Consider the following 18,323-nt stretch of genomic DNA (forward strand, 5'->3'; position numbering starts at 1 on the left):
GGATGGATTGTGGCGCACAGGGGAGTTTATAACTGCTGTGGCTCAGCTCCATGCCCCCCTTTTCTTTTTACAGCTTTTGTTCTCCGCCCTTTTAAATTGGCCGTGCTTATTGGCCCCATGCCGCCTGCGGGAGCGTAACTGATGATGAGGCGGGGCTTCATTTATCCCAGTAAAATGAGCCATGTTTCACTTTGAATGCAGCGTTAGTAGCCAGGGAGGGAAAAGAATACAAAGTCATTTATTGTCTGGTCAAAAGTCAATGTTATGAACAGCTTGCCGTTGAGAAACTAAAAAAGATTTTTAGAGATTTGTTTAGAGTTTTATTGGTTTCTGCCACAGTGATAACCACAATTTTAATCCTACTTAGTTTTTTACTTAACCGCTTGTCTCAAAGTAAAAATGCTGAACTGAAAAATATTTTCTGCTCTCAGTGTAGAAAAGCATAAATAGTCTTTTTTATGTATTTTTGATGACGGTGGATCTTCCTCCACACTCACTGACACATTTTAGTAAAAACTCTATCCTTATACTCCAAGTTGATTGAAAAACTAAAGCCATGAGATCAAGATTAAATAAGGAGATTATTAACAATGAGTCCATTCTTTCATCCGCAGACAAGTCAGACGGTGCCTGAAAGCTCAATTTGAACTTGGCTTGGTAGAAAAGTCTATGTGGAGCTACTCTTGCTATTTTGTTTTGCTTTTTATTGTCTCTTCACTAATTAGTCAAGATCCATGAGTAATACTCTGACTGTCTGAGACAGCTTCCATTATAGTGCTGATATATTCTTATTACAGGAAAAAAAAAGTAGGGGTGTGATTTAATCCAGAGGTTGTGTAAATAGATGAAAACCCAGAAGCAGCTCTGAAGACAGAATTTCCTCATTACAATGTTATCCTTAAACTAAACAGACTGTCTAACCTTAACCTAACAATGCACTGAAACAAATAAAAAAGAAGGGTGACTAATCTGTAGCAACATGAAGAACACCCGGGCATTTTGCCCTAGTTGTCCTCTTTATGGAGACTGCAATAAGATTTAGAAAAAGATGCAAACATAAACAAAAGTTGAACACTTCTGTATTTTGATGTATGGTTCATGGTGCAATCTCTGGCTGCAGGCTGAAATGTGGCCCTTGAGACTTTCTGTTTTTGGCTTAACAGGGTTTTGAGGTTGGGCGTCTGCACCTCCATAAGTCAGTGTGGAGTAATAAGTGGAATGACTCGTACAAACACAAGAGTCTAAATACGAGGAAAAAGCAGGCTGTGCTCCTGTAAAACTGGGTTTTTTTTTTAAAGTCTGTCAGAGTTTATTTTATTTTGTTTCAAGTTTGTTTCTGGATTGCACTTTATTTCAAATTTCTTCCTTTCTGAAAGCACAAAAGAGAAAAAAAGAGAACTGTAGAGCAAAGTTCGTAAAGCTATGTGTAGATTTAGACCAAAATATATCTCTATTTAGCTTAGATGTTATTAATAGAGAGATCTGTATTTATTCTGCATGTGGATGATTCTTTAAATCACTACAATATATTTTTTGTGTATATGAGTGTAGGTCTGTTTATGTGGAAATTACTTTTCTAAACTAGATGAACGAATAAAGTTGTAAATGAAAACATTTAGAGGAATTTTGGTCAAAGTAGACCAGACATTGAATTTTTTACTGAAGTAATTCTTCATTATTTTTCACACACAGTCCACAGATTTATTGGAGCTGATACAGAGCAAGATACTAACATCATCCAAGTGAATGTTGTTTATGATTCATTTGTTTGCTGCTGTGTTTTGAGCACAGATGACTATTAATGGCTCATATGTACACACCAAGTATTTTTATAATATTCCTTTCTATAAAGAAATGGCTAAAAACACAGCCTAATGTTTATATACTGTGTATTTTATTATTGCATTAATGATGGGTGTTACTTTTCCATCTCTTTCGCTGTCCTTTCAGATTTACTCACCTGACCACACTAGCAGTAGTTTTCCATCCAATCCATCAACACCCGTGGGCTCTCCTTCACCTCTCACAGCCACAGCAGGTGCTGCCTCAGCAGGTACCGTGGTGACTGCTGCCGGCACCCCATCTGGAAGGCCAGGTAGAAAACCAGTCTTTGGAATTTTATTGCATGTGCACTTACTTCACACTTATCCAAGATACCAAGAGAGACTGAGTTTGAATTAGACAGTGTCAAGAGACATTCCTGTATATGGGCCCAATTTTCATTGCAAAAGAGTTAGTTATTTCAGAGTGTGGGACCCAGTGCCAACGCAATGCTCCCTTTAAACTCTAAGAAACTGTGAAAGGGTGGAAGGTGAAAGGGTGGAAGGTTTTGCTGGATGTTAATGGTTTTTTTTTATCTGGATGGTGTAGTGAAGCAAACCCTGAACATGCAAGACTTTAAATCTGTAATTTAAAAAAAGACAGGGTGACTTTTATTCAGCTTGTACTGTGGTCAAGGTTTATTGTTGCTCATTTTAGAAATGGTTACATTCTGCTGTAGATGTAACTCTGTCACTGATGAAAAACAAAATGCCAAACAGGGTACAATGTATATTGTAATAAAAAGAAAGATGGATTGGATGTAGTAACATGTGTGATTGATGAGTATGTTATCCTGTATTCTCCTGCATAAAAGCAGAACACTTGGTGACAGCACATCCGTCTGTGATTGGGTGCCTTTGGAGCAGCCTGGTGTCATTTGCATGTGTTCTATTTTAGGTAAACATACTGAAAAGTTGTGCACGATGGTTGGTGTAGGGACTTGCAAATCAGATGATGTGTATTGTTGAAGATGTGCATTCTGCTACATTCAGGAGACTGCAGGACTTTATACATCATAAATCAGCTCAACAAGGTATGCTCATAATTATATATGAAGGTTACTAAAATGAGCTTTAAAACTGACACTGTTTCTCTGCCCAAGGACATTTTTTGTCTTTTTTTAAAAAACCAAAATACCAACAAATCATTTAATGCTGCCTCATTTGAATGATCCTCCCACCTTCTGTATGTGCTATGCTCTCTGTACTTGGCAATATAACGCCAAACAGATTATATTCATATCAAGGTCTAAAAGTTGCCAAATGTTTGTAGATCTCCTCACACTTGTTGTATTCTCAGAAAAATACACCACATTTAATGTAGTTGAATGAATTACATTCACTCCATACCAGCTTCATTAAATAGAGAATAAACAGTGAAAAGTTTCTTTGAGACTCCATATTCATAACCGTTTTAGCTTCAGAACGGCTCTAATAATTTCCACTTTCTATCTAAGCCTGGACAGCGTATTTGTATAGATCCTTAAAGAAACTTACTTTAGTTCAGGATTTAACTTTATATCCATATAATTACAACTCAAGTGAGTCTTTGAAGTAATAAAAATGCAACAATCTCACATCTGTGAACATGTACAACAAACACTGACTTCAGCTAAAAAAACTTTTCCATCCACTGGCTGTTTCCTGTCTGGACTCCATGACGACAGCAATAATAGGATTTGCATTAAAACCATTAGATCATTGTTTAGTTTATTCAGCAATACACCTGAACTTCCATACAGCGCTGGACTTGCTGGTGCAGTGACATCACCTACTAGTTTTGGCTCTCAGCCTTGTTCATAAATATAGATTTCTCTAACAAGCACTGTACAAATAACATTTAGCATTATCCCTATTTGGAAATGATGGAAACTTTCAGACATGCTCTGGACTAAGAGCATGACAGATTAAGTAAAAGTAAAACAAACATGGCTTTCTAATTGCTGATGGATTTTATAAAAAATCTTTTAATGAAAGTGTTTATTGTAGGTCTTGGATATTATTTTGAACTGAACCAATGCTCTGACTTTCAGCTGTGGTTCATGAGATTCTCTCCACTTTGTAAAAAGAAAAAAAATGTTATTACACAATCCTGCTTTTCCAAACGCTTTGAAGTTGTTTGTGTTGTAGGTTTCATTTTAATTTTTTGAGTGTGGGAACACACACTTCCCTGTGATATGTAATTATTTTGTGTAACACATTCAGAGAACAAAAGCAGCACAAGAACAGCACAGCCCGTCTTTTCACAGTTGTGAGCACACTAACCGAGGTTCCAGTTTGTAACATACAGTTTTTCTCAGTACAGAAAATGGAGATGTATATGAAATAATATGGACTGTCAAATGTGTTGACAGAGGTGAGAAAGTTATGGAAAGAGAGTGGGGACGGACAGTAAGAGAAAGCCCAGTATGTTGTTTTAGCAGGCAGTTGTGTCATGTGTGGTAATGGAGTGGCGACAGCTGTCTCTACGTATGCCCCCCTCATCCTCAGCTGTTGCCCTGCCCCATGGACAGCTGTTTCCCCTACACACACACACACACACACACACACACACACACACACACTAAGCTGCAAAAGGCTCCGTTTATTTGGGTGGGTGAGGGAAGGTAGCTGTGACTCAGCTAATGAGGACTATGACAGCTTTTTCTTTTTTACCTATTTACAGTGCAGCATTGATGAGTAATGGAACTCTTAATATAAATAAGAAATATAATACTAATGTGAAATGTATACATCGGGGATCATAAAGAAAGAATATTGTTTCCCTAATTATTCACTCTTATTATGCTTCTGGGGCTGGAGAAAATGCGATCACTTGAAAATAACCCAAAATTTGGCTCACTGTTGATGTTGGTTGCAGAATACATTCATCATCAGGATTACACCAACATACAGCACATTACTCAAGACTGGTTTGTTCAATTAGCCCTCTCTGGTGCGTGTGGGGAAAAGAGCCTCAGGCTAATTTTTCATAGCCGTCACCCCGCATTGGCTCATGTGAAGTTCCTTTCTCACTCACCTGGGAGAAGGCTTAGGCAGAGCAGAGGTGTTTTCATTTCCTTCACTTTAAATTGTCTGTTAATTAAAGTCTGATTTTTCTGTGAGGAAACATGAAAATTCAAGACCTCAGAAGTTAAATCAGACATTTTATTGAAATTAGTAATGGAAAACGGACGGAACAGTTTCCTGGAATTGAAGGATTTTCTAGTCCATTTCTTTCATCCTAGTTGTGTTGTTTTTGAAAGCAGTTGCATCTGGAGTAGTTGTTTCTGATGACATTTTGTTTATACAAGTTTTGATTTGCATAAATACAAACCCGGAATAATCATGATTAGAAACAATGTGTTTTTCTGCTCACAGATAGACACAGAAAATTATTATTTGCGCTGTGCTACACTTTGAATTAAATACTCTTGTAAAAAAACACTCTTTAAATTAAGAAAAGAAAGAATCAGTCAGCATTGCAGAGGCATTTCTGTCATAAATGATTCCTGTCATCCTGCTATGCATTTTTCATTACTTTGCCATTAAAAGAAGCGGAGAAAATTACTGAAATTAATTTCTGGATTTGCACCAAATGATGGTTATCTGAAATAAAGTCTATTTGTGATTAAGCTACAACAGACTCAATTTACAGGCATGTAGGTTTGATTTGACATCCTTCTTCATTAATAGACACTAAAGGATCAACTGTTCTGAGCCAGAAAGGCACATTATGCTTTGAATTATCTGCAAGGTTCATTAAAAAGAAAACAAGTTCAGGTTAATTGATTACATGATAATGTGTACCTCTTTTGTTAATGGCAATCAGATTACTTAGATAACTGAGCTTCAGAAAAGGAAAGACAAATATAGAGCAGAGCTGGAAATGTGATGAGCAGATGTGAATTTCTTTTCTGGTTAATTTAAACCAGATCCAATTAGCGTGATTTGTCTTCCTGTACTGACCGGCAGACTAACTGTCGGGCTTGTATACACATACAAAATCCAGTTCAAACTTGCCACCCAAAGGGAAGCATCTTGAATTATTCCATTTGAATACATTTTTTTTTTTTTTAATATAGAGGGAGAAGAGGGAAAACATCACATAAAGTTGGCTTCATCAAACCATTTGATCTTGATTTTCCTCAAATTTTTCCAGATGTTATGTTGTGAAATAGATAAACAAATAAAACGGACTTTTGCCAATTAAAAAAAAAACAATGAGCAAGACACCTCAGAAATGCAAGCTAACACATTGGAACAAGTTTAACTTGATTGAACTCAGAGATTTGGCATATTTCCTTCATCAAAACCCTGATGAGGACCATATGCTAAAACCCTTCATAACCACTTGCGTTTGCTTTCAGAGACCCAGAATTACTGGGAATAACAACATGAATAAAAACTAGAGCTTTAAGTTAGATTTTTAAGGAGCATTTTGCCTTTTAGCTTCAGTTATTCATGCTGTGATTCAGCGTACACTTCAGGGTGGAAGTAGGTGGTTGCTGAACTCTGTTGGCTTTAATGTCAGGATGCCGTCCAGCCATCAGGAAATCATACAGTTGAGTCTTGAAAGGTAAAAATATCTCCTATGGAACAACAAGAAACTAGAAAATCAGGATATGAGCATGTTATGACTGCACACTGAGTGTTGTTTAGCTTTTGCGTCTTTGTAGACATTTCAGCAGGACGCAGCGTCTGGTTGATATGACATTAAATCAGAGGATCACTAACTCTGACCTTCTCTTTACCCCTTTTTTCTCATCAGGTACCAACCAGTGGCCCCGTGCAAGTGGACAGACCTCTTCCTCACCAAATTATGAAAACTCCCTACACTCACTGGTAAGCTTCCTTAACGCTCCCATCCTCCAGTGAGCACATGATATGATGGGTGCTCACTTTAAGATGATCTACTCTTGAAAGACTCAGCTAACATTACAGGCAGATTCCTGTCTGACAAATGTTTTGCTGAGGAAGGTCGGGGTCCAGAGATAACCAAACTGAACAATACCTGTCCCTTGGGGCTCGCCATCTGTCCTCTACTCTGTGGGCCAGGATGGGGATGATAGTTGGGGGATGGGGTGAGTTAAGCGGGCTGGTGCGGGGGGTGGCAGCTGTTTGCTAAGCTACTTCTCCTGAATTCCTTTGCTGCAATGCGACCACAGCTACGGATCACATTTCAGCCAACCATTACTACCTGATGCACATGTCATTTATTTATATTCCCAACTACAAGGTTGAATATTGCTCATTTAAACATAAACCATTTGTTTTACAGAAGTGTAAATATTTTTAAACTAATGCAAAATATGACACAAAACAGAACTTGCATAAAGCCTTGTCGCCTTGAAAACTAGAAAGATTAAAGGTATTTTCTAATGATTATTTTTGTCCGTTGGAGCTGTTATCCCCAAAGTATATGATTGTTTTTACTCAATCTCTTGTATAGTTGTTGGTACTTGACAGCATTTTAATGGCGACATCATGCACAAACTACGGCTGATCTGTGACACACATTTACAGAAGTCTGTTCTGTTTTACAGCCAAATTAAGCAGATATCCATAACTTCTTAATGCAGACAAAAACAATCGAGATATAATCGTAACATCTTGCAACAATGTGTTGTTTAATTTAGCTTAAAATTTGAATTTATTAAATAACAATCATTGAAGTTGAAAATTCCTAATAAAATCCATTCAACCATCCAACTGTTTATGGAGAGGATCTAGAAAAGACCTCAAAATGCAGTATGATGCTGTAAATCAGCTCTATGGTATCCAGCTTTTTTTTGTCTTTATAGAGAGTAAAGGCTGGAGTAGTATTCGAGAAAGTAGGTTTTTATATGACGCAGTGACAGAACCATGTGTCAAGCTTGGTGTCTTCTGGCAAATCTTTGGAGAAACTATGGTCCACGAGATTGATATGCAGGATGCAGCCTTTTACACGTTTGCAAAATTTTTATCCTCTTGCTGTCAATTGTTATCTGAAGGTATGTGGGAACATCAGCAACCTGAAATCCACATGATATGACAATGAAAAAAACTATTCATTTCTATTTGCCAAAGAGCATCAAAAATGGAAAAAGGTGAGCTTTTAATTCTTTGTCCATGAACTATGGAACCAGTTTGCATAATGAGTGGTTAAGAAAAGTTTCCATTACATGTTTGATTGAAGAAATAACACAACTAGCAGGGGTTGAAGAAAAGCTCACACGATGATGTATTTTTTGGATATATTCAACAATGTGTTTGAAAAAGTCACAGACCAAATTTCCCTGGTAGTTGAGTCAAAACTTCAAGGAACATTGGAAAGTCCCGGAGCTTTAGAAAGCAGTGACAACGAGCTGAGTTTTAAATTATGGTTACAATTGCTTAACTGGACTGGCAGCTGCAGTTCACATTAGTTTAAGATTAATATAAAAATCAGCTAACTTAAATCATCCTCAAATGCTTCTTTTACAGTGTTAAGCACAACTGTATAAAATAAATAAAAGAAGTTCAGTAATTTAACCTCAGCAACAGGATTTACTGCAAACAAACAAACTAGGAAAGACTGAGAAACTTCAGTGCATCTTATTCAATACAAAGTCGAATATGTGATCGAGGCAGTAGAAGGAACATTAAATGTGCAAACATCAAAACATTTTCATCTTTACAAAGTGATTGGTCAGCAGCTGTGTGCTTCCCTCCAAATCCCTCTATTTTTTTTTGTCTGGGTGACTTCACAAAAACAATCTTATCCTGACTGTATGCATAGTATTTATAGACTCTGATCTTTTCTCATAATTCTTTCCTATTCTTATTTGATTTGCCAGAAAAACAGAGTTCATCAGCAGTTACATGAGCATCTCCAGGATGCCATGTCTTTCTTAAAGGATGTCTGTGAGGTACTTTCCAGGTCTTTACTCATTAGGTGTTCCATACATGTTTGTTTTTTTTTGTTTTTTCTTTTCAAGTACAAGTTTGACATTCGTTTGAGTAAAATGTAATTTTGTTTTTCTGCCTTTGTTGCCTTTTTCCATGTCATATTGTCTTCTACAGCCTTTCCAGCTTGTAGTAATCAGCTCCCTTACAGGTGTTTAAAGTGTAAATGTCTTAAAAGTATACAATGCCTCAATATTTATTGAAGAGTAAATGACAATAGTCCTTGACAGCTCAAGCTGAAACGGCTCAGTTGATCTTACATTTGAATTGCCTTCTTTATCTTATGTTTCAGATTTTTTTTCTCTCCAAGTCCACACCATACAGTCACTGTTTTCAATTTTTGTCGTAATGTGCTTATACTAAGCTGCTCTGTCCTTCTTTTCCCCTCCCTCCCCCTAACTCTTCCTTACTCAATCTCTTTGGTCCTTCCAGTCTCGAATGGAGGATCGTCTGGACAGATTGGATGATGCAATCCTCGTTCTGAGGAACCATGCAGTGGGCTCCACCGCCAGTCTGCCCAGTGACATACACAGTTTGCTGGGACAGGCACAAAATGGACCAATAACAGCCATTGGACCGAACTTCTCTGCTTCTGCACTGGTTCCAAGTCGCACTGCAGCAATGGTATAATAACCTCACACAAGTATTTAAATCCTTAACGTTTCTTTAGAGTATGGAGTTTGTGGAGTTTTGGAGAAGAGTGTTAGCCACCTGCTCAAAACTGGTGTGCTGCCATCTGTAAAAACTAGACATTTTCCACACATGAACAGTTGAATTTATACTGACATATTTTCCATAAGTGTAATGCCTGGCCTAAAGCTCACTCTCCTCTTGAGGGCGGCTGTGTACACAAGGGTGAAGGAAAATGAGAAAAACAGGCGCAGTAAAGTGAAAGCAAAGTTGTTAGATGTGATTGTGTCTTGCACTCCTTAGAGTTAAACCAAAGCCTCATGAGGAGAAACGGAATGCAGGTCTCAGTATAAATCAGGACAAGTTCACCCATCCTCCATCCAAAGTATTTAATTTTATAGAGCCAACACATTTGAACACATCTGCAGTGGAAATTAACATCAGGCGTCTCATCCGATGGTAATTTGATGTTTGGAAATAATTTGGGTCATAAAATAAATTTGAAAAATCAAAGAGTAAAAATACTCTGTTGAAATAGTAATGCAGATATAAACTCTTTTTACTTGTGGCAAGAAGGATCCAAATAATGGGCGTAAAAGTCCGGTCTATAAACACGTTGACATGTGTGTTTTATGACTTTTTTCTTTTATTTCACACATTTGAAGTTCTGCTCTTATAAAATCTAATCAAAACTGATAAATGCTTGCTATATTATGCTTCAATTTAATTCAATTAGATTTAATTTACTTATATCTGGAAATATATATATATATATACATATATATGTGTGTGTGTATATATATATATATATATATACACACATATACACATATATATGTATACATATATATGTATACATATGCGTATGTATATGTATGTATATATATATATATATATATATATATATATATATATATATATATATATATATATATATATATATATATATATATATATATATATATATATACATACACACACGCATATATACATATATTGTAAAGTAAGAACAGAATAGTAAGATACAAAAATGCAGTAATGGCAGAATTTTATTGCACCAACTATAATTGTTGCCTTTTTCAATTCATAGTTTAATTTCTAAAGTTGCATTTATTTGGACATTAATTTCTTTCATATGCTGTTGAGGTTTTGGTCTGTTTTATGTGTGTTTTCTGTCAGTGGGTGTTTTCACCCCAATGCTGAAGATGTTGGGTCGCTTGTTTTGTTCCTTAACAAGAATTTTTTCTGTGGTTGTCAGAAGAGCTCAGTGTGATGTATTTGTTACAGAATGCTGGCTTGTGGCAGTGATGTTGACCGACTGTGACTGTGAGATAGAACATACTGTGTCTGCACTAACACGGAACTTCCTGTGTGGGAAGAAGTCCCTTCAGACGAGGCTCAGCAGCCTCGGCACGGCACAGCCACAGGCTTTTTACTCCGGCTGACACCCCGCCCTCTACCCCCTTCCACCCCCCTTTCATCACTTCTTTTTAACAACCCAGGAAATCTGAATCGTTGGAAACGTGTGTCTGAACCCACGGCCTCCACCCAAATAGAAGTCCTCAGCTGTATGGTAATCAGGCCCAGGCCATGAAAATGGCAGCGTTATTTTCTCGCCAGAGCCCCAGCTTTCCTCCTCCTCCTTCAGACAAAGAGTTGTTTGGACACCTGTTGAGAGCACAGCAAAGATTAGCGTAGTGCTGAGGAAGGGGAGGATCTCGGAGTGGTTGGGTTAACAGAGGCCAACAGTGACTGGGGATCACATTCCAGAAGAAAAGGGGGAGACATTCTCCACCCCTCAGTGACAATTTCTCCACCTTTTCCTTGCTCCTCAAAGGAGAAATCAAATAGCCTGAGAGCATGTGGTGAAGGAGGGGCTTTGTGGTGCAACATGGTGGGAGTTGACCATTTTTATGTCATGAATTTGGACAAAATAAGAAAGAAATGTTCATACTTCAGAGTGTCTTTTGAAGATACAGAAGAGTTGTGGAAAAGACGTAGAAGTGTTTCCAGTTGTGGTTAAAAGAACCTAATCTGAGAAAGTCGCTGCAGAACGCAGTGACAAAATGTTGCATAAGCAAAAGCATAGAAACAGCTTTTTTTTTTTTTTTTTTTTTTAAATCTCTGTTTTAACATTTGTTGAAAATTATTCCACAACTGATCATCTATTTTAAGCTCTTTGCAAGCTATATTTTCTTGTTGAAAGGTATTGGTCTGTGTACTGTCTCCAAAGGCTGTCTGCTTCCTTTCTTCACATGTCCTTCCTGTCTGTGTTGTAGCAGGGTGGTGATGACGCTGCCAGCCTGAACAACAGCCATGGAGGACTGCCCAGCGCTGGCTCTACATCCAGCACAGAACTCAACCACCAAGTGGAGGCATTCAGAGGTCAGATGCATTCTGCTGTCAGCAAAGTTGCCTAACTGACATGAATAAGTGTATATAAGATGTCTTACCTCCACATTTTACTTCACTGAAAACAGCTCTTACTTCGGGGCTGCCTGGCCAGGTGCCTGTGACCCTGGAGCTGAAGGTTGAGAAACAGGAAAAGGATGACATGCATGACGACCTTTCCACCGATGCAAAGTCAGATGATGAAAGCGACAGAAGAGATATGAAGACTCCCAGAGTAGGGCCACGCACAAGGTAGGAACATTTTAATCCAAAATAGGGTTTAAAAAACTTTTCAGATGATAAATTATTTAGATTTAGTCAATGTTTGGTGATTAACAATATGTGTTAAGTTGTCAAACTAATGGAATTAATTCTGACAAAGCAGTTTACTTTTATATTTTACAGGCATATTTTTAAAAGATGGCTCCAGCTTACAAATATAAACAGATTTGCAAAGTAATGAAATCTGGAACTGGAGAAGAGAGACCTCAATTTGTTTGTGGAATACAGAGAAAAATGAGACAAACTCTGTCTATAATTACAAATACAGATGTAGAAAGTTGGACTTGTGAAGGTGCAGTTTAAGGGGGTTTGGTTTTGAATTTTCTGCTGCAATAAGTAAGAAAATTCAACTCAAATTTGCTCCTGGATGTAATTTTTAATAAATGAGAAGTCAATTTCTTTTACATTTGAATCCATCACCATTTTAATCTATTACAATGGACAGTTAAGGGTTATAGTGGAAATATTTCTTAAGAAAACAGTTGCTAATAATGTACTGAAGTGGGGAGTTGGGTCACTTACTGTAGGAAGCAATTCATAAGAGTTTATAGCTTTTTTTTCCTATTTTTATTGAGTTATTTGTATATTAGTGAATAGGGCTTTGTTTTTGTCACCTGTTTTCCATTCACATTAAAACCAGTTCTGACTTCAGGGATCTCTCGTCTGTTTTGTAGCAGCATCACTGAAGACGAGGACCTGAATCCAGAGCAGAAGGCGGAACGTGAACGGGAGAGGAGGATGGCTAATAATGCCCGTGAACGCCTGAGAGTGCGAGACATCAACGAGGCCTTCAAGGAACTGGGTAGAATGTGCCAGCTGCACCTGAAAAGCGAGAAGCCCCAGACGAAACTGCTCATCCTCCATCAGGCTGTGGCCGTCATTCTGAGCTTGGAGCAGCAAGTCAGAGGTCAGTATTGTCGCTGCAAATAAAATGTCAGCTTTACCTCGCATCAAGTGTGCATATTTCTTAAAACACTTGGGCTATTCCTCATCAGCTCAGCAAGCTTTTCCTTCTTAAATTTTTCTGGTAAAGAGTGAATTACATGTCAGATTATTAGAGGCATGGAGTGAGTTATGCTGCCGCTATTACAAAAGACAAACAGTAGTCACATTTGCACATTTCTTCTAATTATTGAGCAATTTTATGTGTCTGAAAAAAGTTAAGATTGCATGAACACATTTTGCCTCTGTGTGTGTGTGTGAACTGTGAAAAAATGGGGATATTTCATCAGGATTTTTGTCAGACTCAGAAACCAGTCAGTAAAATTCCAGATTTGTGCTTTTTATGGTAAATATTTTACTGTGATTTTTGTCTGGCAGAAATAGCTCAGCGACATGATACAAGAATCAAAATGTTTAATTTATCTCTTTAAAAACAAAACAAATTTTTTTGTTTGTGTTTTTTCATTTGTAATGTAATTTTGTTATGTCAAACAAACCAACTGCTTATCCTGGCATGTAATGACCTGTTTACTATTTCTACAGTATTGTTTTAGCAGTTTTTTAGTCACTGACTATGACTTTAGCTTCATTTAAGTTTCACACTCAGAGAGCATAACATTAATGTAGATTTACTAATAATAAGGAGCCAATTCATCTAAAAAAAATCTGTCAAATATTGATAAGAGGCAAAGGAAAATGCTAACGGTTTCGGATCTTAAACTGACTGTTTTTTGGTTTCGTTTGTTTCATTGAAAGAATGCCCATTTTTCATTTATTTACCTTTTTCCTCGTTATTTTATTCAAATAAATGTAGAAAAAAGGCAAAAAAGTTTGATTTCAGTCTCTGTGGACTTGCAGAGCGGAATTTGAACCCCAAAGCAGCCTGCCTTAAGAGACGGGAGGAAGAAAAAGTGTCTGGGAGCTCCAGTGATGCCCAGCAAGCTCACACAGGAGTCCATCCAGGTCTGACCGACACACCCAACCCCATGGGCCACCTCTGAGAAGAAAACAGGTAGTCTCACCTCAACTAATGACTATAAATTTAAACGACATTAGCTCTTGTTAATGTTTTACTGAGAAGTGTTCTTTAATTTGACAGAGTAATGTGAAACAGTTTTTTTCTTTTTGTGAACAACATATAAGTCTTTAGTGATGTGAACTGGTTGCTGAAATGCCTCTGTCATGGCTGCATCTTCCCCGTTTCTTTCTTTCATCAGATGAGCTCGATGCAGACCGTTTCTGTTCTGTTCGAGTCCGTGACCTTGCTTCCCAGTGACGGACAGAACTCACAGTTTGTGACATCAATTGGAGGAGACAGACCACTTGAAACAAAACTACGAGTCTAACACGATCCAATCCCAAGATTGAAGAAGAGCCAAGCGTCCAGCTCCCTGCGACCAGTTTCCATCTGCAAATTTCTCGCCCCAAGAAAAATCCTCAGCACATATCACTGTCTGCTAGAAGTGTGTTGCATCTGAACAATCAGAGACTTTGCAATCTCCTCCAACCGTATGTGGAAATTGCCTTGTGCCTAAACTGAGTTGACGAATGCATTGTAACAGCAATTTGTTTCTGTTTGTTTCGTTTTCTTTCTTCTTTTTTTTTCCTATTTATTATGTTATTGAGCTATAAAGTGTATGTCTAAACAGAAAGTTTGGTAATTTCAATGAGAAGCATGCAGCTTTTCAGTTTATCTATAGTTTGCCAGTGTCATCACTAAAACTGAGCACTCCGCCCTGATAAGTCTTTGACCAGTCCAAGATGAGGGAAAAAAGATTTGGGCACCGAAAGGATTGAGATTAATTTATTGGCCAGTTTAGAGTCATATTTATGTCAAACTGAAAATTATTATTAGATGTGAGAAGTAAACCCTAAATTGCCCCATATTTTTTTTCCCTTTTTTGAAAAGAAGATATATTATTTATATTTATGTTTTTGTTTTGTTTTGTTTATTTTCATTTGTTACTGGCAACATGTGCAACCGAAACTACCTAATGTTTGCTTCTGTGCAGTTTAGATCAGTTTCTGTGTTACTGAGCATCACAACAACAGGCCCAACGACAGCAGCATGTCTACAAAGGTGACAGACGAATGGCAAACTGTAGTTTTACTGAAACTACTAAAACTTACTGTTTTTTTCCTTCCCCTGGTAGTGAGCAGTGAAATACAGAGGGCAAGCTACTTGCAGATCTTAGCATTCCCAGCATTTTTAGTGTCTTAAGTAAAGGAAGTGGGGACGTCACTGCCCTGTCACTCCTTGCCATATAGTGTTAAATGTAAGTAGTTACATATTCTGGCAGATCCTTGTCTACATTTCACCTCCTGGCGGTTACATCCTGATGCTAGCACAGGGATGGCTTATACTGTTTTGTTTTGTCTGTTTTTTTTGTTTTTTTTATCAGCACACCAGAGATTGCTTATCAAAGATGTAGTAAAGAAGTAACAATAAGAAACGATGACCACACTTTCTCCTGGCCTGATGAACATATCAATTTTCCTTCTGTTGATATTTCAAGACATTAAATTTCAAGCGCAGTTATTCAGAGTAATGTTTAGTAATGCTTATTTGTGTTGTAACAAATCCTTTCTTTTGACTTGCAGCATCATAAAGTCCACTTTCAGTCAGCAGAGACAGCATTTAAGTTATTTTTAAATAATGTTTAGATCAAAGCCGCGATGCTGTCAGCCAGACTTATTCATATCATGGATTTTATTGGACATCATTGAACTGTAGCGTGATAATGAACAAAAAAAAAATAATTAACTAGGTTTATTTTTCATATTTCAACACATCGTTCATTTCTTTATCTTGGTTTTCTCTTATCAGTGTGCATGCTTTATGTTTCTCCTTTTATAAATCTTTGGTCTTAAGATTTGCTTTATATTCCACATATTTCGTTGTATATTGTGTTCTATCATTATTTACACTTTAAACAAGACTGCCGCATTCAGAATGAGTATTCTGTACGATAAAGGGACTTCAGTTAGAATAAAGGATGCTGCAATAGGAGTTTCTGTCCAACATGTGAAAGTTAACTTTATCTCGGTGAGGAATGAAAACCAATCAGTTTATGTATATTCTCTGACTGAATGTGGCCTTGTTCTTCATTTCAGTATTTCATGAGCTTGTATTCATGTTTGCAGACTTCATTTGAGGGTAAAATGTATTTCACTTCCAGCTCTGTTTCCTTTTCTTTCTTTCTTTTTTTAAAAAATATTCCTGTTTGTTCTTTTTTTTGCTCCTCTGTTTGCCAAGTTAGACGTTGCTGTATTCCCAGATGCTTTCCCTTGTATAATATGTGAGAAAAAAAGAAAAGCAAAAGGAAAAAAAAAACATTTGGCTTATTTTTCACTGTAGTTAGTCTTTTATACAATAATACTGTAAGAATATTTCTTGAATTCTAAATATTGCTCTTTCTAGATTTTTGAAAGCAAAAGTTTTGAGTAAAAAGTTTCTTACTTTATTTTACTATGTTAGATAGTAAAATGTACGGTTATTTACCATAACATGTCCATTATGACAAGATATTTACAAATGAAATCTGAACACAGCTGAACTCGTAGTCTAGTTCTTCAGAAGGCTTCGTACGGGCTTCAGATTGCTGAAAAGGCGACATCCGTCTTCAGTCTCCGTTGTCAATTGATAAAAGATTTGTTCTTGTGTCAAATAAAAGGTGTTGTTGATGCACATTCAGAGAAAAAAAGAAAAACTGCGGCAGCAAGAATTTGAATTTTCTGTCTTTTTCAACAGAAAACAACAATGTATATAACATTTATGTTGCAATAAATGTGCCATCTTTTTTAAATTCAATTGTATGTGCATTTATTTCTCTCTCTGGACAAACATGTTTCTGCTTCATCTTAATACTTGTTTTTTCCACATCTGCATACAGTTTTGTTTTGTATTAAACACAGGAAGGAAAGGTGAAGTACAATGAGCTCAGAAACAAGGAGGTTAAGTTACACATTATTGCTTTTGTTTTTGAGATGTTTCTACAGTGGATTTAGGCCAAATGAGTGTTTTATAGTATGTAACTTTTTTGGAAATATTACCAGTGGACCATTGTAGTCTGTATGAAAAGTACTATGAATATATGTTTCTATTTTTAATAAAGTGTGATAGCAGCGTACTGCACATCTGCTGTTGTACTTTTTCTTTGTATCTAGATTTCAGCTGGAAGAAGATAGTTCCTGTTGAAATGCATGAATGGTAAAATGAAATGACTTCTACAGCACAAATTTATATTTGAATCATTTATAATTATCTTCTGTCTTTAGAGACAGTTTCTAGCCTTTTTTTTTACAGTTTGCAAACAAATGTTCGAAAATGATTAACAGGAATTAAACTGATGGAGCATCATGAAAATGATGAAGCGGTTTGTATTAAATGTTTTTGTCTGTATTTAGGCTGCAACTCGTGCTGTGACTTTCTGTAATGAGCTCCAGAAGTGTTTTCAAAACATAGCTGCGAACTTGGAGCAGCAATGTGCTGTAAATCTCAGGGCCCGAACATCTGCACAGAATTAGATTCATGCAGAAATGAGCTTGACAGTACACATCGCATCCTGTGAGGACTGATCTCAGTTCAGTTTTCTGACAGAGGTGATGCTCAGTGGAAAAGTGCTGACTGCTGTTTCTGTCTGCGGTGAGCCCAGAGATACAATGTAAATCATAGCTGTCATCTCACAGTACTCCTTGCAGGGATGAGCAGAGTGTGTGAAGGTTGGGGTGTGCATGTTTTCTGTAGGAGTAGGACCACCATGTCTGAAGGCTGACTTGCTGTCATGGCTGCTAGCTGGGCCAGCTGACAGAAGGTCCTTGGCTCACATCCTTGAAACTGGACCAAAGAGCCTGCCGCTCCTCCTGCTCGAACAGTGAGATCATCCGTCTCTCTGCTACTTTCAACATGCAAGCTGCAGCGAACATGCCTCTTGTATATGTTTCAAATTGTTGTCTCAGACTGACAAGATTCACAACCACAGTGTGATGGATCAAAGTTTGATTTGTTGATTTCAGACAGGCAACCACACCCCAAGCTTCACCCACACAAAATAATGTGTTTATGGGACAACATTAGTAGCTGTATGTATGGTATAATACAGGCATGTGCTCCTGCATGCTGTTACACAGTGTGTGTGATGAATGCTGTGAAATGTTCTCCACATATTAATAAATACACTCTATAATTGACATCATCAACACAAATCTTACTGATGAGCTGAAAGATGCCATCACTTTTCTTCCAAGTTCTCTCTTACACTCTTTTTTTTAAAAATTTATTTATTTATAATACTGAAAGCCTTTCCTTCATCTAATAAATATCTGCATCCTTTCTAAACAACCTTTTTTTTT

The 18,323-nt window shown here is 37.2% G+C and overlaps 1 protein-coding gene across 1 annotated transcript in view; it reads left to right on the forward strand.

Annotated features, from left to right (window-relative positions):
• Positions 1-17,024, forward strand: part of tcf12 (transcription factor 12) — an 81,997-nt gene extending 64,973 nt beyond the window's left edge. Inside the window, exons 13-20 of the mRNA XM_079246913.1 lie at positions 1,951-2,095; positions 6,571-6,644; positions 9,159-9,350; positions 11,636-11,741; positions 11,837-11,999; positions 12,704-12,936; positions 13,830-13,983; positions 14,189-17,024. Of these exons, the coding sequence (XP_079103039.1) occupies positions 1,951-2,095; positions 6,571-6,644; positions 9,159-9,350; positions 11,636-11,741; positions 11,837-11,999; positions 12,704-12,936; positions 13,830-13,972 (1,056 nt within the window). The 3' untranslated portion in view covers positions 13,973-13,983; positions 14,189-17,024. The remainder of the gene's footprint in view (positions 1-1,950; positions 2,096-6,570; positions 6,645-9,158; positions 9,351-11,635; positions 11,742-11,836; positions 12,000-12,703; positions 12,937-13,829; positions 13,984-14,188) is intronic.
• The last annotated feature ends 1,299 nt before the right edge of the window (positions 17,025-18,323 follow it).

The sequence above is a fragment of the Telmatherina bonti genome (genome assembly GCF_933228915.1).
Source record: "Telmatherina bonti genome assembly, chromosome: 1".
In the NCBI taxonomy this organism is placed as follows: Eukaryota; Metazoa; Chordata; class Actinopteri; order Atheriniformes; family Telmatherinidae; genus Telmatherina; species Telmatherina bonti.